Genomic DNA, 13,691 nt, shown 5'->3' with positions numbered 1-13,691 from the left:
TGACTGGATTTAGGTGAAGGAGAAATGGGGAAGGCTTGGGCAAGTTGCTGTGGGGGTGCAGGGCTGTTGACCGAGGAAGGGGTAGCCAGGTGGAAAGCATGGCCAGCCGTAGAAAAATGCTTATTGAAGGTCTCAATTATTGTGGATTTATCAGTGGTGACAGTGTTTCCTAGCCTCAGTGCAGTGGGCAGCTGGGAGGAGGTGCTCTTATTCTCCATGGACTTTACATTGTCCCAGAACTGAAGTATCTGGAGGAGACATGAGGTGTTAGGGAGGAGCGGGGGAGTTATAGGCGAGGCATAGGCAGGGATGAAGGAAGTATGAAAGAACATGGAAGAGATATGGAGGAGTTGTAGAAGAACACAGGGTCAGGGGTCAGTGTTGGAGGAGTAAGAGGATAGCCCCGGTGTAACATTAGTCAGACAGCTATCACTATGCTGTCTCCATGGCGTTATTCATAGACACTATCTATTAATTTCAGAATAAATAGGAGATTACTTTATCATTTTAAAATATATTCTTATATGTTGTTCAAAAGATCACCCTGACCTTCTTTCGTCCAGCCAGGAGAAGCTTGGTGTATCCCTGCATGTCCTTCTCTGTGGACTCAGCCGTACAGACACCAGTGGCTGTCCCTGTCAACAGATCTGCTCCATCCAAGGGGTCTGTCTCAGGACTGGGGCCCTCACTCAGGTCTATGAGGATGGTATAAAAAGTGAAAAAAAGGCCAGGACTCACTTGGATATAATTTGCAATTATTTACAAGCTTTGTTTGATTTATTTTTTAACTCATAGCAACACGTCGAACAGACAAAAAACAGCATGTCTTCCTCAGTACGTGTGGTGTAGAGTCCTTTACCTATATATGCCATTTAGCAGACGCTTAAAAAAAGGTTTTACCTATGAGTGTAGGGGCCTCTGATTCACTGCCCCCTAAACCACCATGGCCCTGAGAGTTCCTCATCAGCAGCTCTGCTATGTCTGAACCAACGATACGCTGAATGAATCCAGGGAGAAAAAAAGGAAAGTAATGTTAGAATGAGAATGTGGGTGGGCGTTTAGTTTCGTTTTGGACCATCTTGGCCAACTCCTGATATTTCAAGAGTGCTAAGACAAAAGGGGTTTCACCTACTAGAAGAGTGTGAGGAGATATATAGTACACCTACTAGAAGAGTGTGAGGAGATATATAGTACACCTACTAGAAGAGTGTGAGGAGATATATAGTACACCTACTAGAAGAGTGTGAGGAGATATATAGTACACCTACTAGAAGAGTGTGAGGAGATATATAGTACACCTACTAGAAGAGTGTGAGGAGATATATAGTACACCTACTAGAAGAGTGTGAGGAGATACAGTCTATAGTACACCTACTAGAAGAGTGTGAGGAGATATATAGTACACCTACTAGAAGAGTGTGAGGAGATATATAGTACACCTACTAGAAGAGTGTGAGGAGATATATAGTACACCTACTATAAGAGTGTGAGGAGATATATAGTACACCTACTAGAAGAGTGTGAGGAGATATATAGTACACCTACTAGAAGAGTGTGAGGAGATATATAGTACACCTACTATAAGAGTGTGAGGAGATATATAGTACACCTACTAGAAGAGTGTGAGGAGATATATAGTACACCTACTAGAAGAGTGTGAGGAGATATATAGTACACCTACTAGAAGAGTGTGAGGAGATATATAGTACACCTACTATAAGAGTGTGAGGAGATATATAGTACACCTACTAGAAGAGTGTGAGGAGATATATAGTACACCTACTAGAAGAGTGTGAGGAGATATATAGTACACCTACTAGAAGAGTGTGAGGAGATATAGTACACCTACTATAAGAGTGTGAGGAGATATATAGTACACCTACTAGAAGAGTGTGAGGAGATATATAGTACACCTACTATAAGAGTGTGAGGAGATATATAGTACACCTACTAGAAGAGTGTGAGGAGATATATAGTACACCTACTATAAGAGTGTGAGGAGATATATAGTACACCTACTAGAAGAGTGTGAGGAGATATATAGTACACCTACTAGAAGAGTGTGAGGAGATATATAGTACACCTACTAGAAGAGTGTGAGGAGATATATAGTACACCTACTAGAAGAGTGTGAGGAGATATATAGTACACCTACTAGAAGAGTGTGAGGAGATATATAGTACACCTACTATAAGAGTGTGAGGAGATATATAGTACACCTACTATAAGAGTGTGAGGAGATATATAGTACACCTACTATAAGAGTGTGAGGAGATATATAGTACACTTACTATAAGAGTGTGAGGAGATATATAGTACACCTACTATAAGAGTGTGAGGAGACACAGTCTATAGTACACCTACTATAAGAGTGTGAGGAGATATATAGTACACCTACTATAAGAGTGTGAGGAGATATATAGTACACCTACTATAAGAGTGTGAGGAGATATATAGTACACCTACTATAAGAGTGTGAGGAGACACAGTCTATAGTACACCTACTAGAAGAGTGTGAGGAGATATATAGTACACCTACTATAAGAGTGTGAGGAGATATATAGTACACTTACTATAAGAGTGTGAGGAGATATATAGTACACCTACTATAAGAGTGTGAGGAGACACAGTCTATAGTACACCTACTATAAGAGTGTGAGGAGATATATAGTACACCTATTATAAGAGTGTGAGGAGATATATAGTACACCTTCTATAAGAGTGTGAGGAGACACAGTCTATAGTACACCTACTAGAAGAGTGTGAGGAGATATATAGTACACCTACTATAAGAGTGTGAGGAGATATATAGTACACCTACTATAAGAGTGTGAGGAGATATATAGTACACCTACTATAAGAGTGTGAGGAGATATATAGTACACCTACTATAAGAGTGTGAGGAGATACAGTCTATAGTACACCTATTATAAGAGTGTGAGGAGATATATAGTACACCTACTATAAGTGTGTGAGGAGATATATAGTACACCTACTATAAGAGTGTGAGGAGATACAGTCTATAGTACACCTACTATAAGAGTGTGAGGAGATATATAGTACACCTACTATAAGAGTGTGAGGAGATATATAGTACACCTACTATAAGAGTGTGAGGAGATATATAGTACACCTACTATAAGAGTGTGAGGAGATATATAGTACACCTACTAGAAGAGTGTGAGGAGATATATAGTACACCTATTATAAGAGTGTGAGGAGATATATAGTACACCTTCTATAAGAGTGTGAGGAGACACAGTCTATAGTACACCTACTAGAAGAGTGTGAGGAGATATATAGTACACCTACTATAAGAGTGTGAGGAGATATATAGTACACCTACTATAAGAGTGTGAGGAAATATATAGTACACCTACTATAAGAGTGTGAGGAGATATATAGTACACCTACTATAAGAGTGTGAGGAGATATATAGTACACTTACTATAAGAGTGTGAGGAGATATATAGTACACCTACTATAAGAGTGTGAGGAGACACAGTCTATAGTACACCTACTATAAGAGTGTGAGGAGATATATAGTACACCTTCTATAAGAGTGTGAGGAGATATATAGTACACCTACTATAAGAGTGTGAGGAGATATATAGTACACCTACTATAAGAGTGTGAGGAGATATATAGTACACCTACTATAAGAGTGTGAGGAGATACAGTCTATAGTACACCTATTATAAGAGTGTGAGGAGATATATAGTATACCTACTATAAGTGTGTGAGGAGATATATAGTACACCTACTATAAGAGTGTGAGGAGATACAGTCTATAGTACACCTACTATAAGAGTGTGAGGAGATATATAGTACACCTACTATAAGAGTGTGAGGAGATATATAGTACACCTACTATAAGAGTGTGAGGAGATATATAGTACACCTACTATAAGAGTGTGAGGAGATATATAGTACACCTACTAGAAGAGTGTGAGGAGATATATAGTACACCTATTATAAGAGTGTGAGGAGATATATAGTACACCTTCTATAAGAGTGTGAGGAGACACAGTCTATAGTACACCTACTAGAAGAGTGTGAGGAGATATATAGTACACCTACTATAAGAGTGTGAGGAGATATATAGTACACCTACTATAAGAGTGTGAGGAAATATATAGTACACCTACTATAAGAGTGTGAGGAGATATATAGTACACCTACTATAAGAGTGTGAGAAGACACAGTCTATAGTACACCTACAATAAGAGTGTGAGGAGATATATAGTACACCTACTATAAGAGTGTGAGGAGATATATAGTACACCTACTATAAGAGTGTGAGGAGATATATAGTACACCTACTATAAGAGTGTGAGGAGATATATAGTACACCTACTAGAAGAGTGTGAGGAGATACAGTCTATAGTACACCTACTATAAGAGTGTGAGGAGATATATAGTACACCTACTATAAGAGTGTGAGGAGATATATAGTACACCTACTAGAAGAGTGTGAGGAGATATATAGTACACCTACTAGAAGAGTGTGAGGAGATATATAGTACACCTACTATAAGAGTGTGAGGAAATATATAGTACACCTACAATAAGAGTGTGAGGAGATATATAGTACACCTACTATAAGAGTGTGAGAAGACACAGTCTATAGTACACCTACTAGAAGAGTGTGAGGAGATATATAGTACACCTACTATAAGAGTGTGAGAAGACACAGTCTATAGTACACCTACAATAAGAGTGTGAGGAGATATATAGTACACCTACTAGAAGAGTGTGAGGAGATATATAGTACACCTACTAGAAGAGTGTGAGGAGATATATAGTACACCTACTAGAAGAGTGTGAGGAGATATATAGTACACCTACTAGAAGAGTGTGAGGAGATATATAGTACACCTACTAGAAGAGTGTGAGGAGATACAGTCTATAGTACACCTACTATAAGAGTGTGAGGAGATATATAGTACACCTACTATAAGAGTGTGAGGAGATACAGTCTATAGTACACCTACTATAAGAGTGTGAGGAGATATATAGTACACCTACTATAAGAGTGTGAGGAGATATATAGTACACTTACTATAAGAGTGTGAGGAGATATATAGTACACCTACTATAAGAGTGTGAGGAGATATATAGTACACCTACTATAAGAGTGTGAGGAGATATATAGTACACCTACTAGAAGAGTGTGAGGAGATATATAGTACACCTACTATAAGAGTGTGAGGAGATATATAGTACACCTACTATAAGAGTGTGAGGAGATATATAGTACACCTACTAGAAGAGTGTGAGGAGATATATAGTACACCTACTAGAAGAGTGTGAGGAGATATATAGTACACCTACTATAAGAGTGTGAGGAGATACAGTCTATAGTACACCTACTATAAGAGTGTGAGGAGATATATAGTACACCTACTAGAAGAGTGTGAGGAGATATATAGTACACCTACTAGAAGAGTGTGAGGAGATATATAGTACACCTACTATAAGAGTGTGAGGAGATATATAGTACACCTACTATAAGAGTGTGAGGAGATATATAGTACACCTACTAGAAGAGTGTGAGGAGATATATAGTACACCTACTAGAAGAGTGTGAGGAGATATATAGTACACCTACTATAAGAGTGTGAGGAGATACAGTCTATAGTACACCTACTAGAAGAGTGTGAGGAGATATATAGTACACCTACTATAAGAGTGTGAGGAGATATATAGTACACCTACTATAAGAGTGTGAGGAGATATATAGTACACCTACTATAAGAGTGTGAGGAGATATATAGTACACCTACTATAAGAGTGTGAGGAGATGTATAGTACACCTACTAGAAGAGTGTGAGGAGATATATAGTACACCTACTATAAGAGTGTGAGGAGATATATAGTACACTTACTAGAAGAGTGTGAGGAGATATATAGTACACCTACTAGAAGAGTGTGAGGAGATATATAGTACACCTACTATAAGAGTGTGAGGAGATATATAGTACACCTACTAGAAGAGTGTGAGGAGATATATAGTACACCTACTAGAAGAGTGTGAGGAGATATATAGTACACCTACTATAAGAGTGTGAGGAGATATATAGTACACCTACTATAAGAGTGTGAGGAGATATATAGTACACCTACTAGAAGAGTGTGAGGAGATATATAGTACACCTACTAGAAGAGTGTGAGGAGATATATAGTACACCTACTATAAGAGTGTGAGGAGATACAGTCTATAGTACACCTACTAGAAGAGTGTGAGGAGATATATAGTACACCTACTATAAGAGTGTGAGGAGATATATAGTACACCTACTAGAAGAGTGTGAGGAGATATATAGTACACCTACTAGAAGAGTGTGAGGAGATATATAGTACACCTACTATAAGAGTGTGAGGAGATACAGTCTATAGTACACCTACTAGAAGAGTGTGAGGAGATATATAGTACACCTACTAGAAGAGTGTGAGGAGATATATAGTACACCTACTATAAGAGTGTGAGGAGATATATAGTACACCTACTAGAAGAGTGTGAGGAGATATATAGTACACCTACTAGAAGAGTGTGAGGAGATATATAGTACACCTACTAGAAGAGTGTGAGGAGATATATAGTACACCTACTATAAGAGTGTGAGGAGATACAGTCTATAGTACACCTACTAGAAGAGTGTGAGGAGATATATAGTACACCTACTAGAAGAGTGTGAGGAGATATATAGTACACCTACTAGAAGAGTGTGAGGAGATATATAGTACACCTACTATAAGAGTGTGAGGAGATATATAGTACACCTACTAGAAGAGTGTGAGGAGATATATAGTACACCTACTAGAAGAGTGTGAGGAGATATATAGTACACCTACTAGAAGAGTGTGAGGAGATATATAGTACACCTACTATAAGAGTGTGAGGAGATACAGTCTATAGTACACCTACTATAAGAGTGTGAGGAGATATATAGTACACCTACTAGAAGAGTGTGAGGAGATATATAGTACACCTACTAGAAGAGTGTGAGGAGATATATAGTACACCTACTATAAGAGTGTGAGGAGATATATAGTACACCTACTAGAAGAGTGTGAGGAGATATATAGTACACCTACTATAAGACTGTGAGGAGATATATAGTACACCTACTATAAGAGTGTGAGGAGATATATAGTACACCTACTAGAAGAGTGTGAGGAGATATATAGTACACCTACTAGAAGAGTGTGAGGAGATATATAGTACACCTACTATAAGAGTGTGAGGAGATATATAGTACACCTACTATAAGAGTGTGAGGAGATATATAGTACACCTACTATAAGAGTGTGAGGAGATATATAGTACACCTACTATAAGAGTGTGAGGAGATATATAGTACACCTACTAGAAGAGTGTGAGGAGATATATAGTACACCTAATATAAGAGTGTGAGGAGATATATAGTACACCTACTAGAAGAGTGTGAGGAGATATATAGTACACCTACTAGAAGAGTGTGAGGAGATACAGTCTATAGTACACCTACTATAAGAGTGTGAGGAGATATATAGTACACCTACTATAAGAGTGTGAGGAGATACAGTCTATAGTACACCTACTATAAGAGTGTGAGGAGATATATAGTACACCTACTATAAGAGTGTGAGGAGATATATAGTACACTTACTATAAGAGTGTGAGGAGATATATAGTACACCTACTATAAGAGTGTGAGGAGATATATAGTACACCTACTATAAGAGTGTGAGGAGATATATAGTACACCTACTAGAAGAGTGTGAGGAGATATATAGTACACCTACTATAAGACTGTGAGGAGATATATAGTACACCTACTATAAGAGTGTGAGGAGATATATAGTACACCTACTAGAAGAGTGTGAGGAGATATATAGTACACCTACTAGAAGAGTGTGAGGAGATATATAGTACACCTACTATAAGAGTGTGAGGAGATACAGTCTATAGTACACCTACTAGAAGAGTGTGAGGAGATATATAGTACACCTACTAGAAGAGTGTGAGGAGATATATAGTACACCTACTATAAGAGTGTGAGGAGATATATAGTACACCTACTAGAAGAGTGTGAGGAGATATATAGTACACCTAATAGAAGAGTGTGAGGAGATATATAGTACACCTACTATAAGAGTGTGAGGAGATATATAGTACACCTACTATAAGAGTGTGAGGAGATATATAGTACACCTACTAGAAGAGTGTGAGGAGATATATAGTACACCTACTAGAAGAGTGTGAGGAGATATATAGTACACCTACTATAAGAGTGTGAGGAGATACAGTCTATAGTACACCTACTAGAAGAGTGTGAGGAGATATATAGTACACCTACTATAAGAGTGTGAGGAGATATATAGTACACCTACTAGAAGAGTGTGAGGAGATATATAGTACACCTACTAGAAGAGTGTGAGGAGATATATAGTACACCTACTAGAAGAGTGTGAGGAGATATATAGTACACCTACTATAAGAGTGTGAGGAGATACAGTCTATAGTACACCTACTAGAAGAGTGTGAGGAGATATATAGTACACCTACTATAAGAGTGTGAGGAGATATATAGTACACCTACTAGAAGAGTGTGAGGAGATATATAGTACACCTACTAGAAGAGTGTGAGGAGATATATAGTACACCTACTATAAGAGTGTGAGGAGATACAGTCTATAGTACACCTACTATAAGAGTGTGAGGAGATATATAGTACACCTACTAGAAGAGTGTGAGGAGATATATAGTACACCTACTAGAAGAGTGTGAGGAGATATATAGTACACCTACTATAAGAGTGTGAGGAGATATATAGTACACCTACTATAAGAGTGTGAGGAGATATATAGTACACCTACTAGAAGAGTGTGAGGAGATATATAGTACACCTACTAGAAGAGTGTGAGGAGATATATAGTACACCTACTATAAGAGTGTGAGGAGATACAGTCTATAGTACACCTACTATAAGAGTGTGAGGAGATATATAGTACACCTACTATAAGAGTGTGAGGAGATATATAGTACACCTACTATAAGAGTGTGAGGAGATATATAGTACACCTACTATAAGAGTGTGAGGAGATATATAGTACACCTACTATAAGAGTGTGAGGAGATATATAGTACACCTACTATAAGAGTGTGAGGAGATATATAGTACACCTACTAGAAGAGTGTGAGGAGATATATAGTACACCTAATATAAGAGTGTGAGGAGATATATAGTACACCTACTAGAAGAGTGTGAGGAGATATATAGTACACCTACTAGAAGAGTGTGAGGAGATACAGTCTATAGTACACCTACTATAAGAGTGTGAGGAGATTTATAGTACACCTACTATAAGAGTGTGAGGAGATACAGTCTATAGTACACCTACTATAAGAGTGTGAGGAGATATATAGTACACCTACTATAAGAGTGTGAGGAGATATATAGTACACTACTATAAGAGTGTGAGGAGATATATAGTACACCTACTATAAGAGTGTGAGGAGATATATAGTACACCTACTATAAGAGTGTGAGGAGATATATAGTACACCTACTAGAAGAGTGTGAGGAGATATATAGTACACCTACTATAAGACTGTGAGGAGATATATAGTACACCTACTATAAGAGTGTGAGGAGATATATAGTACACCTACTAGAAGAGTGTGAAGAGATATATAGTACACCTACTAGAAGAGTGTGAGGAGATATATAGTACACCTACTATAAGAGTGTGAGGAGATACAGTCTATAGTACACCTACTAGAAGAGTGTGAGGAGATATATAGTACACCTACTAGAAGAGTGTGAGGAGATATATAGTACACCTACTATAAGAGTGTGAGGAGATATATAGTACACCTACTAGAAGAGTGTGAGGAGATATATAGTACACCTACTAGAAGAGTGTGAGGAGATATATAGTACACCTACTATAAGAGTGTGAGGAGATATATAGTACACCTACTATAAGAGTGTGAGGAGATATATAGTACACCTACTAGAAGAGTGTGAGGAGATATATAGTACACCTACTAGAAGAGTGTGAGGAGATATATAGTACACCTACTATAAGAGTGTGAGGAGATACAGTCTATAGTACACCTACTAGAAGAGTGTGAGGAGATATATAGTACACCTACTATAAGAGTGTGAGGAGATATATAGTACACCTACTAGAAGAGTGTGAGGAGATATATAGTACACCTACTAGAAGAGTGTGAGGAGATATATAGTACACCTACTATAAGAGTGTGAGGCGATACAGTCTATAGTACACCTACTAGAAGAGTGTGAGGAGATATATAGTACACCTACTAGAAGAGTGTGAGGAGATATATAGTACACCTACTAGAAGAGTGTGAGGAGATATATAGTACACCTACTATAAGAGTGTGAGGAGATATATAGTACACCTACTATAAGAGTGTGAGGAGATATATAGTACACCTACTAGAAGAGTGTGAGGAGATATATAGTACACCTACTAGAAGAGTGTGAGGAGATATATAGTACACCTACTATAAGAGTGTGAGGAGATACAGTCTATAGTACACCTACTATAAGAGTGTGAGGAGATATATAGTACACCTACTATAAGAGTGTGAGGAGATATATAGTACACCTACTATAAGAGTGTGAGGAGATATATAGTACACCTACTATAAGAGTGTGAGGAGATATATAGTACACCTACTATAAGAGTGTGAGGAGATATATAGTACACCTACTATAAGAGTGTGAGGAGATATATAGTACACCTACTAGAAGAGTGTGAGGAGATATATAGTACACCTAATATAAGAGTGTGAGGAGATATATAGTACACCTACTAGAAGAGTGTGAGGAGATATATAGTACACCTACTAGAAGAGTGTGAGGAGATACAGTCTATAGTACACCTACTATAAGAGTGTGAGGAGATATATAGTACACCTACTATAAGAGTGTGAGGAGATACAGTCTATAGTACACCTACTATAAGAGTGTGAGGAGATATATAGTACACCTACTATAAGAGTGTGAGGAGATATATAGTACACTTACTATAAGAGTGTGAGGAGATATATAGTACTATAAGAGTGTGAGGAGATATATAGTACACCTACTATAAGAGTGTGAGGAGATATATAGTACACCTACTAGAAGAGTGTGAGGAGATATATAGTACACCTACTATAAGACTGTGAGGAGATATATAGTACACCTACTATAAGAGTGTGAGGAGATATATAGTACACCTACTAGAAGAGTGTGAGGAGATATATAGTACACCTACTAGAAGAGTGTGAGGAGATATATAGTACACCTACTATAAGAGTGTGAGGAGATACAGTCTATAGTACACCTACTAGAAGAGTGTGAGGAGATATATAGTACACCTACTAGAAGAGTGTGAGGAGATATATAGTACACCTACTATAAGAGTGTGAGGAGATATATAGTACACCTACTAGAAGAGTGTGAGGAGATATATAGTACACCTACTAGAAGAGTGTGAGGAGATATATAGTACACCTACTATAAGAGTGTGAGGAGATATATAGTACACCTACTATAAGAGTGTGAGGAGATATATAGTACACCTACTAGAAGAGTGTGAGGAGATATATAGTACACCTACTAGAAGAGTGTGAGGAGATATATAGTACACCTACTATAAGAGTGTGAGGAGATACAGTCTATAGTACACCTACTAGAAGACTGTGAGGAGATATATAGTACACCTACTATAAGAGTGTGAGGAGATATATAGTACACCTACTAGAAGAGTGTGAGGAGATATATAGTACACCTACTAGAAGAGTGTGAGGAGATATATAGTACACCTACTATAAGAGTGTGAGGCGATACAGTCTATAGTACACCTACTAGAAGAGTGTGAGGAGATATATAGTACACCTACTAGAAGAGTGTGAGGAGATATATAGTACACCTACTATAAGAGTGTGAGGAGATATATAGTACACCTACTAGAAGAGTGTGAGGAGATATATAGTACACCTACTAGAAGAGTGTGAGGAGATATATAGTACACCTACTATAAGAGTGTGAGGAGATACAGTCTATAGTACACCTACTATAAGAGTGTGAGGAGATACAGTCTATAGTACACCTACTATAAGAGTGTGAGGAGATATATAGTACACTTACTATAAGAGTGTGAGGAGATATATAGTACACCTACTATAAGAGTGTGAGGAGATATATAGTACACCTACTATAAGAGTGTGAGGAGATATATAGTACACCTACTAGAAGAGTGTGAGGAGATATATAGTACACCTACTATAAGAGTGTGAGGAGATATATAGTACACCTACTATAAGAGTGTGAGGAGATATATAGTACACCTACTAGAAGAGTGTGAGGAGATATATAGTACACCTACTAGAAGAGTGTGAGGAGATATATAGTACACCTACTATAAGAGTGTGAGGAGATACAGTCTATAGTACACCTACTAGAAGAGTGTGAGGAGATATATAGTACACCTACTAGAAGAGTGTGAGGAGATATATAGTACACCTACTATAAGAGTGTGAGGAGATATATAGTACACCTACTAGAAGAGTGTGAGGAGATATATAGTACACCTACTAGAAGAGTGTGAGGAGATATATAGTACACCTACTATAAGAGTGTGAGGAGATATATAGTACACCTACTATAAGAGTGTGAGGAGATATATAGTACACCTACTAGAAGAGTGTGAGGAGATATATAGTACACCTACTAGAAGAGTGTGAGGAGATATATAGTACACCTACTATAAGAGTGTGAGGAGATACAGTCTATAGTACACCTACTAGAAGAGTGTGAGGAGATATATAGTACACCTACTATAAGAGTGTGAGGAGATATATAGTACACCTACTAGAAGAGTGTGAGGAGATATATAGTACACCTACTAGAAGAGTGTGAGGAGATATATAGTACACCTACTATAAGAGTGTGAGGAGATACAGTCTATAGTACACCTACTAGAAGAGTGTGAGGAGATATATAGTACACCTACTAGAAGAGTGTGAGGAGATATATAGTACACCTACTATAAGAGTGTGAGGAGATATATAGTACACCTACTAGAAGAGTGTGAGGAGATATATAGTACACCTACTAGAAGAGTGTGAGGAGATATATAGTACACCTACTAGAAGAGTGTGAGGAGATATATAGTACACCTACTATAAGAGTGTGAGGAGATACAGTCTATAGTACACCTACTAGAAGAGTGTGAGGAGATATATAGTACACCTACTAGAAGAGTGTGAGGAGATATATAGTACACCTACTAGAAGAGTGTGAGGAGATATATAGTACACCTACTATAAGAGTGTGAGGAGATACAGTCTATAGTACACCTACTAGAAGAGTGTGAGGAGATATATAGTACACCTACTATAAGAGTGTGAGGAGATATATAGTACACCTACTAGAAGAGTGTGAGGAGATATATAGTACACCTACTAGAAGAGTGTGAGGAGATATATAATACACCTACTAGAAGAGTGTGAGGAGATATATAGTACACCTACTATAAGAGTGTGAGGAGATACAGTCTATAGTACACCTACTATAAGAGTGTGAGGAGATATATAGTACACCTACTAGAAGAGTGTGAGGAGATATATAGTACACCTACTAGAAGAGTGTGAGGAGATATATAGTACACCTACTATAAGAGTG

General features: G+C 37.7%; 1 protein-coding gene across 2 annotated transcripts in view; it reads right to left on the bottom strand.

The window, feature by feature from the left end:
• Positions 1-13,691, bottom strand: part of sec16b (SEC16 homolog B, endoplasmic reticulum export factor) — a 44,458-nt gene that overhangs the window by 17,458 nt on the left and 13,309 nt on the right. For both annotated transcript variants that reach the window (XM_029707725.1, XM_029707724.1), the window contains 2 exons: positions 901-997; positions 550-695 (listed from right to left, as the gene is read on the bottom strand). In XM_029707725.1, coding sequence (XP_029563585.1) covers positions 550-695; positions 901-997 — 243 coding nt within the window. The remainder of the gene's footprint in view (positions 1-549; positions 696-900; positions 998-13,691) is intronic.

Source organism: Salmo trutta, chromosome 22 (genome assembly GCF_901001165.1).
Source record: "Salmo trutta chromosome 22, fSalTru1.1, whole genome shotgun sequence".
Lineage (NCBI taxonomy): Eukaryota > Metazoa > Chordata > Actinopteri > Salmoniformes > Salmonidae > Salmo > Salmo trutta.
Note: the sequence above shows the minus strand (reverse complement) of the source record. Positions and strands in the feature narration are given on the sequence as shown.